This window comes from Adiantum capillus-veneris, chromosome 21, assembly GCF_014529385.1.
Source record: "Adiantum capillus-veneris isolate H3 chromosome 21, ASM1452938v2, whole genome shotgun sequence".
Taxonomy (NCBI): Eukaryota; Viridiplantae; Streptophyta; class Polypodiopsida; order Polypodiales; family Pteridaceae; genus Adiantum; species Adiantum capillus-veneris.
The window spans coordinates 19,836,183-19,855,255 of NC_140951.1; the positions used below are offsets into that span (position 1 = coordinate 19,836,183).

Genomic DNA, 19,073 nt, shown 5'->3' on the forward strand with positions numbered 1-19,073 from the left:
AAATGGGATTTACATGCTCCAAAATGAGCTGCCACAAGGGCACGCATTTGCCCCTTTCATTTGTTGATGGAAGGCCCAAATGCACGCCCTTGTGGCAGCCCATTTTGGGACCTTCCAAGCCCTTCAGTAGGAAAATCAATAACTTTGGAAGCCAAACATATAACAAAGTATGCATATTAATAATTTTAAGGCCTTCCAAACCCTTTAGTAGTCATATAAAAAATTATGGTGCTTCTCATACACAATGGAAACCAAACATATAACAAATTCAAAAACTTGCAAGTAAGAGAGTCGTAGACACCAAAAAGTAGTTTCATTAAAGAAATCAATGCTTTACATGATATCCGGCTTTTGCTTTAGGATCTTTCGAATTATAATTTTCTGGCGCTTGGCCTTTTGGGGTGGCTCCTTGTTAAGTAAAGTGGTTGTGATTTCTTGGGTGTCATTAACCCCTATAGCTTGGTTCATGCCAACATGGGCGATAAGGCGCCCGCGACAGTTAACGCTGAAAGTGGATATTGCAAAATCTTTCTTTACAAGCACTACAAGGTTGGCCGATTGGGCAAGGGTTGTTACGCACAATGCCTTGGAGAGTGAACGGAGAGCAAAAATGTTGTAGCGACCATTGGGAGAGTAGTCGGCATGCACAAACACCACGACACCAGTCGGAAGTGTGCCGAGGTAGTGAGCAAGTGCCGCTTGAGGTCCGAACGGTGTCCTCCTCCCCCTTGACCGTTGCGCCCAGGCGTCAACCTCCAAAACATCCTGCAAAACATAGGTTTTGTGAGAAATATGGCAGAGAATTATGATATAACATTAACAAAATCATTTGTAACAATCAAATGCAAGTGAGCATCTATACCTCTTGTCTACGATCCTCCTCATCAGCATCCGGCTGCAAGTAAATATCCACACTTGACTTCCCCTTTGGATCAAGCAAAACAGGTGGTGTAGCAGGTGATGGTGAATCCACTCTTGCACGTTTATCCAAACACATGGCTTGCACGGCCGCAAACTCCTCCTCAGAGACCTTGGCCTACTCGGCCGCTGCCACCTTGGCTTGTGCGATTGCCACTGTGTTCGCCAAAGTATTCCCCATGGGCAGTAGGAGATCATCGTCATGGGAGGTGGTGGTATCAACCTCAAACTTTCCATGGGCATCGAGGATGGCGAAACACTCATCCATGCGAAGCTCAAAGGATTTCTCCAGACCGTGCATAAACACAAACTCCTCCCCACCCACCACAATGGAGGAGAAACGGGTAATATCCACCTCAGGGATGGCATCCCGAGTGCTGGTTCCTTCTGGCGGTCCCGAGGATGAACCGACAAATGGAGAGGCCTCCAAGAGGCCTTGAATCCCTATAGGGTAGGTCAAGGCAAGCGTCCTCTCCTCTGCGGATGTTTCAATGACCGCGGGCTTGGGGTCCTTCACATCAGCCAGTACCCCGCCGATCTGCAAGTGTGGTAGCACTACGTCAGGGCCTGCTGGGCACTCGTGAAGGAGGAAGATCATTATGGCCTGGACAGAGAAAAAAGTGTTTCCGATCCTTCCCTTATGCATTGCTCGCACATCATCATCTTCAAGCCGCACATATTGTCCGGCGGGTTGTGCTATGGTGGCAAAGCGTGCAAGCCGCTGATGAAATGGCATGTCCCCTTGGTAGATGTGGTGTAGAAGGCCCTCAGGGACCCATTTCCCTTGCCAGTTTGGTAACTCAACAATGAATCTCCCCATGCACATGGAAATGAATGAAGTAATGTGCTCAAGAGATTGAGAGTGGTGGGTCAAGGTGGTTTCCAAATCGGGTTGGGTTGTGAAAAATGCTTGAAGCTCAGGGCGATTTGCATGCCCAGCCTCAGTAAGGAATGCATCTAAAGCACTAGTAGCAGCCATGTCTTCTCTTTGAGTGATTGGGTATGCTAGGTCTCTCTGCAATGCTGGGATGAAAATGGTGAAATGAGGAGGTGGTCCCCCTTATATAGACATATTCTATCTCGAAAAAAAATAAAAAATATGCGTTTTAAAAATAAATTTACACAACACCTTAAAACTCAAGTAAAGAATCAAGTACAACACCTTAAAAATTTTCAAAATCTTTAATAAAATATCCAATATATACGATTAAAGTTACAAGCCAATTCACTTAGACAAGATGACTTCGTCTATAGCCCAATCTTTGTAAACAAACATAGTGGCCTCCATCCGCCTTCCAATCTACACAACCAAAAAATGGGCAATCAAAATACAAATACCCACAAAAATTAAGAAAAGGTAGCTAATCAAGCACAAAGCAGGCCTTGCGTTGTTCCAGTTTGAAACTTGCATTTCCGACATCCTCGAATCCCATTATGACGAAGTGTTCCCGAAGATTGGCAAGAGTCCAATGCGGATTCACTGCAACCACCTCCACCTCATTATTGGGCATGCGGACACGAATTTCAAAGGATTGAACCTCTTCGGCTGTCAGCTGCAAGGGTATCCATTTGCCACGTTTGTGCATCCGCTTTTCGTAGCTAAACCATGCATACAAGGTGCACCTTGCCTTCAAATATCGAAGGCAAAGTTGTGTGGGGGACACATTGCACTTGTAACGGTCACCATCATGCAAACCGTCAACATAGCCCCAATTGACACCTAGAATGGTGTCCATTGCATCTAGGTCAACTTCTTTGCAAACAAACATTGTCGGTGCCACAATCGGCAGAAGAGAGCGGAATGCACGCACAAACAAATGAATGTGACAATGCCAACTGAGACCCATCGATCTGGTTGCCTTACCAAACTTTAGGGACCCTTGGAAATCCTGCAGCACCTTGCGCTTGAAAGAAAGCAAGGCCCAATGGTCTGGAGTTGGCCATTCTGCACTCTGCAATGAGGGTGTCTCCACGGCTTCTAACCTACAATAGCTTTGGCTTGTCTTCGGCACCACGTACTTGTGGGAGTACATAAATATTCACTACTCGATAAGTTTTTTCGACGAGACATTAAGAAACATAAGCTCCCCAATGTGAGCATGCACAACCATGAATGTGCCTGAGAGGCACTCAAGCGGCTGCTCCTCAACTAAGTTGGATGGAAAAACATCTTTACAAATGCCCTTAGTCAAACATAATGATCGCATGCACGTAAACATGATATATGCATGGGATAGCTAAACCATGAGGACTTACAATGAGGTGCAAATTGAGTTGAAGCTCTCTTCAGGTGGATCTCAGCTGCAGTGTACACGTGTTGCACGATGGCCACCATTCCAGAGTTGGTTTCTTTGAATGCCAATAGTCTTCCCTTCCAATGGCGTTCCAATACGCCTCGACATCGTACGCGATGAGGTCCAGCACTGGACGGTTGCATGTAGACCAGTGAACCCTTCTTGAATACCTGTGGGATCCATCCCCCCTCTAAATTTTTTGTGTTGTGCAACACATCTCCTGTATCTCTGGTTTGGGCCGTCTATGCGTGTTAGCGGTGGACATGCTTGGGAAGTTGGGCTTAGGAAGGGATTGGAAATGGGTGGGAGGAAGGTGAGGGAGAGAAGTGGACAAGGCTGTGGGCTATTGTGTGTGGGTAATGTGGAGAGAGAATGAGGAGCTAAGGGGAGGGTGAGGTGAGCTGCCTATGGTGGCTATGGTGGCTTTGACAGTGGAGATAGAGAAAGAGGGGAGGAGTGAGAGGTAGAGAGGATACTGGAGCTGTGGGCTATGGGGTGTGGGACTATAGAGGGTTGATGGAGGTGTGAGAGAAGGGGGAGCTATGGAGAGAGGAAGAGAGTGGTGGAAAGCTTTTGGCTATGGATGCCTTGACTGTAGAGAGAGAATGGGAGGAGGGAGAAGAGGGAGAGTGTGGGAGAGAAAAGTAGTGAGGGAGGGAGAGAAAAGTGGATTTTGGGGGGGGAAATTGACTTTTTGAAGTTAGTTTATGTTTTGGGACAGTTTTGGAGGCAAATGAGTCAATTTTGACACTTTTTAAAAAAATAATCATTTTTTAGGGTTTTTAAGCCTGCGCATTTTTTCTTTTTGGGGGTCGCTCCCTCTTTTATGACACCTCTTTCCCCCTTTTACCCCCCCACTCCCCCCTAGCCTCCCTCCCACCTCTCTCTAAGAACCAAGCATTGAAGAGGGAGACAATTAGGCTGCACCCCTACCATTCCTCCCCCTCTATGTGATATCCCAAGAGCCCTCTCATTGGTTCTACCTTAAGCCTTCACTAATCAAAAAGGCCCAAGGAGAGTCCATATTTTTCCTAATGCGAGGGAATCGTTCCAGATGCAATCATCTATGATTTTTTCTTGAAGGCGTGTGGCACTATACAAGACGCTGATATGGGCAACAAAATTCACTATAATATCATGAGTCAAGGGCTACTGAAAATGAAGTTGCGCTTGGTATTGCTTGGTCATCATGTATGCCAAATATAGTGTACTTCAGCAAGCAAAAAAGTCACTTGAGGAGCTTCTTGTACAGGATGTTGACACCTGAAGCGCATTGATCACAAGATATGTGGAACAAGACATGACCACGAAGCTCTGGGCTGTTTTCAGTAGATGAAAAGTGAGAGCACCTCTCACTTTGCAAGTGTGGTAGATTGGTTATGCAATTTCCCTCTTGAATAGCAGGCCTTGAGTTCAACTCTCGTCAAAGAGATCTTTGAGGTCTCTTGGGATAGCTTCCTACGACGTTAAAATTCTCTTCTTCTTGGGTGTGTGTGTGTGTGTGGGGGTGTGTGAGTGTATTAATAAGAAGAGGAAAATGGTATAACCTTTCTATCACCCAAGTGTGGTAGATTGGTTATGCCATTTCGGGGCCATTTCCCTCTTGAATAACAAGTCTTGAGTTCAACTCTCATCGGGGATAGATCTTTGAGGTCTCTTGGGATAGCTTCCTATTACGACGTTAAAATTCTATTCTTCTACTTCTTCTTCTCAAAATGAAATCACCTATGCTTTGATCTTGAAGGCTATGCTTTGGTCCAAACATATCAAGCTAGTTTGAGCTTTCTGTCTCTGGTCCAAGAGGGGCTCAAGTTGAATTTGATTGGATAGAGCTAGAGGGTTACCCACACTAGAGTGTTGAGTACTTGGCACATGCCCCCAGATGAGAGCTTCATGGATGCATCCGAGAGAAAATGAAGTTGTTGTTGCTATTGAGATGTGACAAAACCAATGAACGGGTAGCTTCCCTTGTCATCCAGTCTAGTCATCTCCCATAATAACACTCCCGGTTCTTGGTTCTTGTAACAAGGAAATCAAACTTGCCTACAAATGGAGTTGTTGAGGAAAGCAAATGGTAGGAGGACGGGGAGGAGGTGATGACTCCCATGATATACATCCTCAACTACATTGGCCAAGGCTCGAGGATTTTGACCTTGCAAGATTTTTGAGCCCACCTTACCTCTACCTAGAGCACCACAAGTGATATTACGCTTAGGAACATTACAAGATATCAGGTAACAAAATGCAGGGGACCACTACAAGAGAGGTCCACAAATAAAAGTAGCAAAAATTCACTTTACAGAGAAGTGAGGATGCCTTGCCACTGCTTACAAGTAGTGATAAGGCATTACAGGATATCAGGTAATGAAATGTAGGGGACAACTACAAGAGCTTGTACTAAAGGTCCAAAAATACAAGTAGCTAGAAATTCACTTTGCAAAGAAGTGAGGATGCACTACCAAGCAAATACACTATCACAACCGCCTTAGCTTAATAAACAAGGCTTTGACATTTGACCAATACACTAGCTAACATCATATTAGATAGTTTGAAACTTTAGAGCCAATTTGGGAATCACCAATGTCTTGAAGATTTGGCCATATGGACAAATTTCGAACTATATTTCAAGATTAAAGCCTTCCACAAGGTAGTGCTTGAAAAGATCTTCCAAGCCATGCTCTAAAAACTTTTGCTAAGATTTGACCATGTGGTCAAATCTTAAGCTGTTTTTGAAAGTGGGAATTGGGAAATTCACTAATATGTTGTTATAGCTGAGAAAATCATCTCATGTTTGTCCCACTGTCACATCCACCTCGGCTTAATAGGTTTTAATAGAATACAAAGTTAACATTGCTTTAAACAGTTTGAGTTTTTTTTTTAACACTATAGTGTAGAGTCTAAACAACAAGATGAGGCACACCCCTGTTTAGTTTCCATAGCCTACTGATTGAACAATTCTATTGCAGTGATTACTCCGGAGCTTATGAATTGAGAAATCATCACTAGAGTAAACCCTATACCGTCTATGATGTAGAACATAATATTTCCTCATCTTCTTTTTAACTTAAATATATCTCTTGCATCTTTTATATTCGTATTAACTCTTGTATTGTGTGTCACAGAAAGCAGATATATTCACAACAGTGGATGTTTCAACTACACAACCACTCCAGCTCGACAACACTGGAAGGTTAGTTATCTGCATCCAATTCTCTATGCACATGGATTTTCTTGGTTCAACACATAAAGCCTACGTGGCAGGACACGAATTTTGTTTCTTATCCCTTGACTAACAAAATCAAAGTGAATTTTAAAGCAGAGCCACATGCCTTCAAGATGCACACATGGGTGATTGCATCTAGATAGATGCCCTCACTTTGCATTCACTACTACAAAAATCCCAGAGTTTTGTGTCCCTGATCCTATTGTGTGTATCCCGCAATCAGTTGTTCTGAATAGGAAGCTCCTCAAGCACCTGCAAAAAACAGCCTAGAGCTTCCTGGTCCAATCCTTGTCAGGCATATCTTGCAATCAGTGTGTTCCAAAAAATGAAATCCATCACCACATTTGGAATACATATCAACTAAGTAATTTCCAAGCAGGCCCTCACTTTGCATTTGTGACTACAAAAATCCCAGAGTTTTGTGTCCCTGCTCCTGTTGTGTGTATCCCGCAATCTTATTTACGTCATTCTGAATAGAAAGCTCCTCAAGCACCTGCAAAAAACAGCCCAGAGTTTCCTGGTCCAGTCCTTGTCAGGCATATCTTGTAATTAGTGTGTTCCAAAAACGACATCCATCACCACATTTGGCATACATATCAACCAAGAAATTTCCAAGCATGAAAAGTCTCCATATCAGCATCTTGCGTACATCCACATGCCTTCAAGATGCACGCGTATGTGATTGCATCTGGAGTGAGGCCCTCGCTTTGCATCTGCTGAAATTAGTCGGGAGATTTTTGGCTTGCTCCTACTGTGTGTATCCTTCAATCAATGCACCCCAAGAGACGCCATTCGAGATAGGAAGCTCCTGAAGCACGTTTTGTGCTCTATGAAGTGCACCACATTTGTCATATGTACGACCAAGGGATTGCCAAGCACGAAATTTTTTTGCAAGAACCCTTGACTCATAGTGAATTTGTAAGCACATATCAACATCTTGCGTAGAACCACATGCCTTCAAGATGCACACACTCTGCACACATAGGTGATTGCATCTGGACAGAGGCCCTCACTTTGTATCCGCTACAAATAGCACAGAGATTTGTGTCCTTGCTCCTATTGTGTGTATCCCACAATCAATTATTAACATCGTTCCAAATAGTAAGCCCCTCAAGCACCAGCTAAAGAAAGTTTTGAGCTCCTGGCCCGGACATATCCTTCAAGAAGCTCCTCATGCATGTTTTGTGCTCTATAAAGTGCACAACATTTGGCATATGTATCGACCAAGGCATTGCCAAGAACAATAAGTTTTTGCATCCGTTGACTAATAATATCAAAGTGAATTGTTAAGCCCATATCAACATCTTGGATAGAGCCACATACCTTCAAGATGCATGCATAGGTAATTGCATATGGACACAGTCCCTCACTTTGCATCCGGTTCTACAAAAAGCCTAGAGCTTTTTGTCCCTGCTCTTGTTTCGAATAGTAAGCTCCTCAAGCACCTACGAAAAATAGCCCAGAGCTTCCTAGTCGAGCCCTCATCTCGCATATCCTGCAATAAGTGCATTCCAAAAAATGACATTCTGCACTACGTTTGACATACATATCAACCAAGGAATTGCCAAGCATGGCAAAATTTCCATATGAGCATCTTGCATACAACCACATGCCTTCAAGATGCACGTGTATGTGATTGCATCTGGAGTGATGCCCTTGCTTTGCATCTGTTGAAATTAGCCGAGAGCTTTTTGGCCCTGCTCTCTTGCTATGCGTATCCCTCAATCAATGCACTCAAAGAGACGTCATTTGAGACATGTAGCTCCTCAAGCACGTTTTGTGCTCTATGAAGTGCACCACATTTGGCATACGTATCAACCAAGGCATTTCCAAGCACGAAGTTTTTTTGCAACAACCCTTGACTAATAATATCAGAGTGAATTTATAATCCCATAGCAAGATCTTGTGTAGAGCCACATGCCTTCAAGATGCACACATAGGTGGTTGCATATGGACAGAGGCCCTCACTTTTCATCAGCTACAAACATCCCAGAGCTTTGTGTCCCTGCTCCTATTGTGTGTATCTTGCAATCAGTTATTAACATTGTTCCAAATAGTAAATCCTCAAACACCTGCTAAAAACAATTTAGAGATCTTGGCCTTGCCCTTGTTGGGAATATCCTGCAATCATAGCGTTCCAAATGAAAACATCTCTCACCACATTTGGTATACATATCGACCATGGCATTGCCAAGCACGACAATTTTTTGCAACAACCCCTGACTAACAATATTAAAGTGAATTTTCAAGCCCATATCGGCATCTTGCGTATAGCCACATGCCTTCAAGATGCATGCGTGCGTGATTGAATCCTGAGAGAGGCCCTCGCTTTGCACCTACTAAAAATAGTCGAGAGCTTTTTGGCCATGCTCATGTTTCACATATCCCGCAATCAATGCACTCCAAAAGACCGCATTCGGTATAGGAAGCTCCTCGAGCACATTTTTTTTTTCCTATAATCAACGCGTTCTGAGTTACGACAATGCAACAAATGCTGCTTTTTTTGTTGATTAAGAGTACGGCCATTGAAAAGCCCACACACATGGACAACAAGAGGTAGGTCAACATTCTCCTCCTCAAGAAGATATTGGTTAAAACTGGCATCATCCACTAAATTGGCTAAAAAGCCATCCCAAAGCACTCGTCAAGAGTCGCACTCTCCCCATACACTTTTCTTGAAAAAATATCCTCAAGGAAAATACCCTCATCTTCATCCACTTCATCGCTCAAATGGGCTTAAAAATCATCCCAAATTCTATAAAAAACTAAAGGCTCACCAATATCATCATCAACGCTCAAGGTCTGGGTAGCAACAGACGATAAAATAACCCTCTTTTTGGAATCCTCCCACCTAGATATACAAGCATCCCAAATGGCTGCCAAGAAGGAAACCAACTTAAAATTTAGGTATAACCAAAATGGAAAAACTAGCTCCATCTCTAAGAATCGTAGGCACTTTGCTCAAGCAAAAAAACTAGAAATTGGGTCCCACTGGGCATGCCACTGATGGATATTTTTCTAGGCCTGGGCCATGGAGGAGTCCAGACAAGAAAACCAAGCAAAGATAATACTCAAATCCCCAACCCAAGCCCACGAACAAGGAACTACGGGTCAAAAGTGCTACTAAATCTGCTGCTCAGGAATGTGCAATGCAATCTTGATGTCATATCGTATCAATGACTATCCACAAACAAAGTGACCACTTCACCATTCATCAAAGAGAGAGAGAGAGAGAGAGAGAGAGAGAAGAATTTAATGTTGTCTTTATTTCAAAAGAGAGAGAAAGACAAGAAGAGCACGAGACACTATGAAAGATTATTGTGTGATTCTAAATATAGAAAATATTGTTTTTATTGAACAGCTCAACAAAAACTTATCTTTTGTCTTCAAAATTTTTACATCGAGGCAGCTTCATAGGCTTCAAACTTTGCAATCGCAACGACTCACGCCGCTTGCATCCTATAGGGCAGCGCTTCAATTTGGCTTACACCCTATAGGGCAATGTACTCATCATATTCGATAGCACCGGACATTCACTCTCTCTCACAATAAGCTCTCTTCTCTCCCTATCAAACATGGTTCAATAGACCCTTCTCTCTCTATTCCCTTACTTGCACACATGAGCATTCCATCCCTCTATCTCTTCTTAGAACACGGTGCTCCAATTATCTCTCTTTCTCTAATGTAATATAGAGAGAAAACCCCTTTCCCTCATTTTCTATGGCAACGGAGGAATACTGTCTCTCCCCTTTTTCGATTTCTACAGAGCCAACCTCTTTCTATTCGGCTCTCTTTCTCCTTGACCTGCAACAAGAGAAGCCTCTCTCTCTCTCTCTCTCTCTCTCTCTCTCTCTCTCGCTACACTACGGGGAATGCCCCTTAATGAGCTTAAATTCCATTAAATTTTCATATTTTTTGTTAATTCTCTCTCCTTGATTCTACAGGAAGAGAAACTCTCTCTCTCTCTCTCTCTCTCTCTCTCTCTCTCCGATTTGATAGAAGAGGTATCTCTCTCTCTAATAGAAGGAACAGAGAATCGCTCTCTCTCTATCAGTGTCACACAAGGGCTGCTCTCCCTCTCTCTCAATCTCATTTCGGCAATCTATAGCAGCACCAGACAGGGGGTCTCTCTCCAGTGCCTCCCATGCTCTCTCACTCGTGCTCAGCCAAAACGGCACCCTCTTCCTCCTCCTCGTTTCTCTTCCTCTCTCCGAAATCTTCTACAGGGTGTCACCCATTCTTTCCTCTATCTCTCTTGGGCTAGCTATAGAGTCTCACTCGCTCTACCCCTCTCGGATGGCCTGCATATGGTGGTGCCTCTCTTGCTAACTCCAATCTTGCACACATATGGGAGCGCTATGGCTCCCCCTTGCTTGGTCCTGCAGAGAGTGCGCATTCCCCCAACCCCTTGCATCCCACATGCCTTCTCGTGGTGACCAACCCGACCCCTCAGTGCGGTGTTCCACTTCCACCTTGGATGGTGGTCCTTCAATATCCTTAAGAAAAACACAACCATATACGTTTGATTTAAAAAAACTTTGGCCTTGTTCATATGGAACACTTGGACAAGTCTAGTTACTTTCAAAACCTCCACGCTCATATGTATACATACACACACCCACAATGCATGGGAGGTAGGGAAGTTATTGTCCTCTTCTCACGCTCTCTCTTCAAAGCTTCGAACATGCTGACATATGCATAAAGCGAGGTGCCTCCTCATAACTTCTTTTACTTCGTTGTCATGATCATCATCCACAAGCATTACATTGAAAGCAACTTCACCTTTTAGAATTGATTGCAGCCTTCCTGGCAACTTCTGTAGCACCGTGAAACATAGAAGGCACGATCACGTCGATGTTGTCGAGCTCAATGTCTTCAAGTTTTATTTTTCTTTAAGCATGATGATAATAGGTTCAACGTCTTCATTGCCTATCAAAAATAACTCCACAAGGCAAAGCAAGTGAGATCATCGCCAAATGAAAATTTATAATAAAACAACATTTCAAGCTCGCTTCAAGTGCTCAATTTCTTTCTCGGTCAAAATCCCCATGCCCTTGGCAAAAAAAAAGTGCAATAAACATCTCCGCTCAAATTGGCATGGAAGAAATTCAATGGTTGAGAGCAGCCTGCACCCGACTATGCAAAAGTTGCTTTGTCAACCTGGCGTTGTTTGCACTTTTAGAGTTGGGTCGCTTTCTCTTTTGATTGTAGACATCAAAGAATTACAATTTTAATGATTTGATTATCATCGATAACTCATGTCGAATCGTTACGATTTACTATTTTATGTCAATTTATTTTTAACTATAAACATAAAAAAATTGTGAGTTTTACTCATGATAAGTTCTTATGAGATTGAGCTATTAGAAGCTTGACAGCAGCCGGTGTTGTTTTGGTGTTGAACGACCCTCTCTTCTATTCCTTGCAATTAATGGTATTCGAGCCACAGGTACAGTAGCTTGAGTGTTTTTTCTAAAGAGGTAAAGAGGAGTAGCAACTAGGGTTTCAAGTGCCAAAGTACACCTAAAAACTTTCACCTAAAAGTTGTTAGAATGGCTGACAATAGTAAAGAGAGTGAAATTACTGTTGATAACTTTCATTTTGCTAATGAGCAGGCTACTAATGATGCCCCTATGCTTGTTGACTACTTTGTTTCTAAGCTTCAACAAGCCATGGGCAATCCATCCCTCCAAAGTGGAGTGCAACGGCAGCTTCGTGCTCATGGGATTCTCCAAGCTCCCCACCATGACGAGAGAGCACCTAGGAAGCCTCCTTGCAAGACTTCCAAAAGAGGCCTCTCTCCGATTCGGGAAGAAGAAGAGGATCCATAGGAAGGGCTCAGAAATTTGCTCCTTGATGACGCATCTCCTTCTCAAAGGAGAATTCAAGAGCCCCCACCGAAGGAACAAGAAAGAAGTGAGTCTCCTACCACCTTGGCGGAGATGGCTCCATGAAGACGGCGGGCTAAATGCTCTCCATCACCTCCAAAACGGAGAAGACCATCACATACTTCTCCACACCTTACTTCAAAGAGGGGTGACAAAAAGCAAGAGAAGAAAAAGGCGAGAAAGAGGACACCCTCTTCTCCATCTTCTTCATCCTCTTCCTCTTATGAAAGTGATGGTGAAAACAAAAGAAGATCAAGGCAAGAAAAAGGCGAGAAAGAGGTCACCCTCTTCTCCATCTTCCTCAAATTCTTCATCTTTTGAAGAAAGTGATGGTGCAACCTTTGAACCATCAAAAAGAAGAGGCCATAGGAAATCCTATGCCACGTGGAAGAGGTCGTCCAATCTCAAGAAGTTTAACACTAGAATTGTAACAAGACACTTTTACGTCCTTGGACACTTTTGTGTCCTGTTAAGTGACCATTTTGCTTGAATTATTTGAAGAGTATGAAAATGAATTTCTAGGTGCTATATATCCACAAAGTTGCCTTATGAGTTGAAAAAAACTTAGCATTTTTTTTGGAGTATCGATCTCACCATTGACCATACTCTTGCACAACATTTTTGAACCTAAACTGTGTGAAAAAACGGGTCCTGTTTTTGGCTTTTTTTCAATTTTTGGCAACTATACCACTCTAAACTTCATGTTTGTGAGGTTTAGATGGCTAGAGGTTAGGCCTTCATAGTTGTCAACATGTTTTGATGCTTGTAGGGAGAGCTAAGTGTTAAAATTGAAAGTTATGACCAATTTACAAGAATTGCATAATCCTATTTTTTGGCCAAAATTAGCACTTTTATGATTTTTTTGGTGGCTTTCTTGATATCCAAATTCAATTTTGATTATGTGAGTGTAATGTATAACATAAAGCTAATCTTCCTTGAGTTTTGGGGGACCTAATATGCTATATAGCATAGTATATGATGATGGTTGAGTGTTTTGATTGCTGAAGAATACGATACATTTTAGAGTAGCAAGTATAACTTTCTCAATATTGCTAGTTTCTTAGGCCAATTGTGTGTATTTTGTAGGTAGTAACCATATCTAATCATAGACTACAAACCTGGCTAGATATTGAGTAGTTTCTATGGGTTTCTAGAGGTCATAATGCTAAACCCAGTTTTTTCATGTTTGTTGTATTTAGCACTTTATCATTGCCCCCAAGGTTCCAATTCTAAGAGATCCATTATCCTTTTGACATGCTCCATGGCTCCTTTTGAATCCAAAGGCCCAAAGGGAACCAAGAAAACATGTATATAGTATCTGTATTGAGCGTGACTATAGAAACTTTGATGATAGGTCCGCAGAATAGCAAAAATGCAACTTTTTTGTACCTATTTTTTTTGCCCAAAAAAAAATTAGTGAGGTAAAATCAACCATATGTTTTGGTCACCAACCCATTGAAGTTAACGAGGCATTTTATCTCATGTCCTACAAAAATCCCCATTCTTATTTATATGCAATCAACCATAAAAAATTGTTGTTTTGGGCAAAATGCACTGGTCCATCAACTTTGGAGGCTTGTAGTGACCAAGTGATGAGAAAAATTACAAGTTTCTCATTTTTTCCATATGTAGTAGTTATTGAACTATAAGCTCATGAAAGGATTTTTCAAAATGAGTGGATCTACTATGGTTTTGGAATTTTTTCCCAAAACCCTGAAAGGATACTTTTATGTCCTATTAGGTTACCATTCTAGTGTTAAAGAGGGAGGTAAGAGCATCTCTTTCCTTACCTACAATGGCACCTTTGGTGCTACGGACAAAGTCTTGGCCTTTATCCAACAATTCGATGCGGCCTTTGGAGATGAGGGCTTCACGGAGTCCTCTAAGCTACACCATGTAGCTATGCACTTTCAAAAGTCTGCCAGACAATGGTGGTCTAGCCTACGGGCCAACGGTGAAGCTCCACGAACATGGAAAGCTTTAAGAGCTTCCATTATGAAGCAGTTTTTGGCCACCGATGCCAAAGACAAAGTACTCACCGAATGGCAAAGCTTGAAGCTCTCTCCCTACAAATCCATTCACAAATATGTTGACAAGTTTTGGGACTTACAACTCAAAGCCACTTCAAGAAATTGGATTTCGGAGATCAAAAGCAACAATTTTGTGCAGGCTTAACTGAAGAAATGGCGGAGTATGTCAACTCCCACAGGCCACGCACCATATCGGCATTTATACACCATACTATGGTGGCTTCTCGAATCAATTTCCAAACGGGGGCTAAAAGAAATTTTAAGCCCACAGAAAACAAGGGTTCCGATGAGCCTAAGGGGAAGGAAAATGTCCAAAAGTCTCCTAAGGGCAACTCCAACAAAGCTAAGGAGAAGGGAGTTTACAAAGCTAAGGAGAAGGGAGTTTACAAAGGTAAAAAAAAACTCTCTCCTGAAGAGCTTGAGCATTATCTCAAGGATAACCGCTATTTCAAGTGCGGCGAGCAAGGGCATGCGTACCGTGCTTGTCCCAAAAAAACACCCGCCATGAGCCTCCTAGAGCTACCTTGGTTGAAATCCAAGAGGAGGAAACTCACCACAAAGGATCTCCTCTATGCCATGCTTGGGGAAAGGTAAGAGAACATGATTCTTTTATTCTCTTTGACTCTAGTTCTACTCACAATTTCATATCCACATAGTTGGCCACCAAGCTAGGCATACAAGCTTACGAGATAGGAGATGTCCTACCCACAGACGGTGCTTTCAAGGGGCAAGAAGCTTCAGTCACTCCCTTAATCGGGAAATTGAAGCTCCATGTCCAAAGCTATGTGGACAAAGAGAACTTCTTTATCTCTCCTCTCAAGCATGAGGATGTAATCCTAGGGGCACCATGGTTTGATCGCATGGCTGCCAATGTTAAATTCCCTGAAAGAAGAATCTACTTTAGGTTTAGGAAAAAAGATACGTACATAGATGCCAAGCAAATGGGTAACACCATACCCATTGTACATACACAAGCTTTCAATAAGTCAATAAAGAGCTCTATTTCCATGTACATGATTTTTGTTAAAGATTCTCAAAATGAACCTAATGTTTTAACAAAAGAAAATAAACACACTCACAAGGAATTAGAGTAATCCAATTTTCTCAAGGGGTTTCAAGATGTCTTTATTGACGACATCCCTTGTGAGCTACCTCCTAAACGAGGCAATGATGACCATGCAATTGAACTTCTTCCAGGAAGTTCACCGCCTAAAAAACCTCCTTATAGAGTTTCTCAAGCTCAACAAGAGATTATGCGGCAAGTGCATGAGTTAGTTGAGAAGGGTGCTCATCTCCATTTTGTTCTCCCGTGCTTTTAGTGAAAAAGAAAGACGGCACACATCGTATGTGTGTCGACTATACAGCACTAAATAGGATTACTATCAAGAATAGGTTTCCCGTTCCACGGGTAGAAGACCTATTTGATAAGCTACAAGGGTCCATCTACTTTAGTAGGATTGACCGAAAAGGTGGCTATCATCAAATAAGGATAGTTGATCAAGACATTGTAAAGACTGCATTTCGCACTACGTTTGGTCTTTACAAATATTGTCTTGTGTTTTGGCTTGACCAATGCACCAACCACATTCAACCGCTTGATGGAGAAGCTATTCAGGCCTCACCGAACCTTTATTAGAGTGTACTCTGATGATATCATCATCTACTCTAATTCATTAGACGAACACAAGCAACAACTCCAGGTAATATTTCAAGTTTTAAGAGAGAATAAGCTTTATGTTAATTGAAAAAAAAGTGAATTTTTCTTACAAGAGATTCAGTATTTATGTCACATTATCTCTCAAGATGGCATCCAAATGGATTCATCAAAGTTAGAGGTAACAAAAGGATGGCATAAACCAAGGAATCTTCATGAACTAAGAAGCTTTATAGGTATGTGTGCATACTATAGACGCTTCATAGAAAAGTTCTCACAAATTGTGAGACCATTACATGAACTAACAAAGAAAAACGTTAGGTATACATGGTCTGCCAAGGAGAACAATGCTTTCGAAAAGCTTAAAGAAAAGCTTATCCCTCAACCCGTGCTTACACTACCGGATCTCTCAAAGCCATTTGAGGTTTAATGTGATGCTTGTGGTGATTGCCTTGGAGCTGTTTTGCTCCAAGAAGGGAATGCCATAGGCTATGAAAGTCGAAGGCTCGACCCTGTTGAGCAAGCTCTAGGCATATATGAAAAGGATTCCTTGCAGTTCTACATGCCTTACACTCATGGAAGCACTATTTATTGGGGACTCCTTTCATTCTACGAACGGATCACCAAAGTCAGTACTTCATGACGTAGACCAAGCTCTCCGGCAAACAAATGAGGTGGGAAAACTTTCTTTCGCAATTTCATTTCCATATTGCTCACATTACTGGCAAGCATAATCAAGTAGCCGATGCACTCTCAAGACGGCCGAGAGTGAATGCGGTTTCCATAGCAGCTCACAATGATCTATCTTCTATGATAGATGAGTATGCTATTGATCCCAATTTTAGAGATGTGATTTCAGCCCTTGCACTAGGGAAGAAAGAGGAACCATTTACTTAACAAGATGGTTATCTTCTCTATGGCAATAGACCATCGTGCCTTGCAATTGAACCTTGCCACCGGAGGAACACCGACACATCCAAGCATTGTTGAGGACGTCACCCATCAAACCAAATCTCAAGCTATCGAAGACCTACAAAAAAATGACAGCAATGGAGATACTGAAGCAAAGAACATGAAAAACGTGCACCAATAATGGTTTGTGAGGCTCGACCTCCATCAGTAGTTCTGTGTGCTTGGTTTAGAGATAACTGGTTGATAAATGGTATAGAAGTGATGCAAGTTCAGGTCTTCCTTAAAAAAAGTTTATATCATTCTTCTAAAATATAAAAGTATGGTTTTACAAGCCCTAGAAGCTAGGCAATGGATGCTTAAAAAGTTTGCCTGACATTTAATGGTCTAGTAACTTGTATGTAGAGAAAAATAGCATGAACATAGTGAGCATTTCATTAGAATAGATTCCAAATGAGAATAACAAGAGTGCTTGGGTGGAGAGAGCAACAAAAAGTATAACACCTACTTAGATAGTATGAAAAATAATTCAAAAGAGAGAGAAATTAAGCAATTGACAACAGTTGAGGACCGGATTTGCATGGAGCCGGTCCCCCCTCCAAAAGGCTTTGTATTATGATTTCTCCCATCAAGAGAGACATTTTACAATACAATTCTTTGTGTTCCTTCAATATTAGCTAGTGCAATGAAGATGGAAACTTCAAGCACTAAGCAAAACACTTATCAAACACAACATAAATTCCCTCACGATCTCAGACCCAAGACCTCACACACCTTTGAAGATGGTGAGAGCTAGCAGGGTATGAGAGTAGATTGAGAGGAAGAAGGAGTAGTCTTACAAAAAAGATGTACATCTCCTCACATAATCACTCATATTAGCATAGCTTAGCTTAGTAATTAGCATGGTAGAGGAGATGAGCATGCATTGAAGCTTGGCTCTTGGTTGGATTTTCATCACAAAGCCAAGAGTTGTTGATGTAGGCCTCCCTTCTCACAAGCTTGGAGTAGGTGATAACCTTTCCATTAAAGCTTGAGAAGGAGAGAGAGAGTCTTCTTACTCCACACATATACTTGTGTGTGTGTGCAATAATGCCTTTGAAAAATCAGTCCCCCTCTCTCTCTCTTGGTGGACCCCTCTTACTATTTTCTCATGCTCACACCCTATTGGACCTCCCCAGGCTTAGCCAACAAAATTTAAGCAGCATAAGTGATAGTCTTCTGACATGTGTCCCCCTTTCTCCTTTTGTGAGAGATTTAGGTAATTAATTAATGCAACTAAACTCTCATTGGACCCCTTTGTCTCCTAGCCAATAGGAATCAGGCAAGCCATTGGGTTGTTGAATGCTCATTGGACCCCTTGGGAGACTGTCCAATAGTCTTCTAGAGAGCTTAATTCCTATTGGTTCTTTTATTAGGTGTTTTTTAAATAATAAAACTAGGTTTAATCTAGCCTAATTCTCATTGGTCCACCTCCATGGCCATCCAATAGGATTTGAGCACACCTTGTGGGCATCTGGGCTAGGGAGCTGACATGTGTCCCTCATTCCCTTTGTGTAAAGGGAGCTTGTGTGTGTGTGTGTGTGTGTGTGTGTGTGTGTGTGTGTGAGTTTCTCTCTCATATCCTGCAACTAGGGCTCATCCCCTCCTATGTAGGGATGCATGAAGACTTTTTGGGACACACGCAAAGCATCCAATTTCCCTAATGTTTGACCTTTGGACTCAACCTTTGAATTTTAGAACCTTAGCACTTTGGAAGTCTTAATGGGCTGAAACTTAGGGTCTTTTTAAGCCCATTGCTGCACATTACTCTTTTGCAGATGTCCCTCCCTTTGGATCCCTATTTTCCCTCCTTTCGATCCCTATTGTGGTCGGTCTGCCAGCTTAACAAATATTCTAGCTTTTTCTCCCTTGGCACTTCCCCATATTAAATGGTCAGTTTAACATGAGAAAATCATCTAGGAGAATTAGATATTAGATTATGACATTACCTCTCTCTGAAATCATAGTCGTCCTCGACTATGGGGTAGAGAAGATAAAGCATATTCATTAGTCCTTTTTCTGGCGGGTAGAGGATCCCTATGTTACCATACGACATCGTTCCAAAATGGATGACTAGTCCATTTGGCGCTTGAGAGCCTAAGCTGCCGCAAGCATGTT

At 42.2% G+C, this 19,073-nt stretch overlaps 1 protein-coding gene across 1 annotated transcript; it reads right to left on the reverse strand.

Annotated features, from left to right (window-relative positions):
• Positions 1 to 333: 333 nt before the first annotated feature.
• Positions 334 to 997, reverse strand: LOC147430623 (uncharacterized). Its single transcript, XM_086494393.1, has 3 exons — positions 863 to 997; positions 734 to 765; positions 334 to 505 (listed from the first exon to the last, which is right to left on the reverse strand). Exons 1-3 carry the CDS (start codon positions 995 to 997, stop codon positions 334 to 336), a joined length of 339 nt encoding a protein of 112 aa, XP_086350519.1.
• Positions 998 to 19,073: the final 18,076 nt, after the last annotated feature.

Coding starts and splice junctions, on each gene's coding strand:
- LOC147430623 (XM_086494393.1), bottom strand. CDS start 997: ATGTGTTTGGATAAACGTGCAAGAGTGGATTCACCATCACCTGCTACA. Junction 766..862: donor AGGAGGATCGTAGACAAGAG/GTATAGATGCTC, acceptor TATGTTTTGCAG/GATGTTTTGGAGGTTGACGC. Junction 506..733: donor GTTGACGCCTGGGCGCAACG/GTCAAGGGGGAG, acceptor ATCCACTTTCAG/CGTTAACTGTCGCGGGCGCC.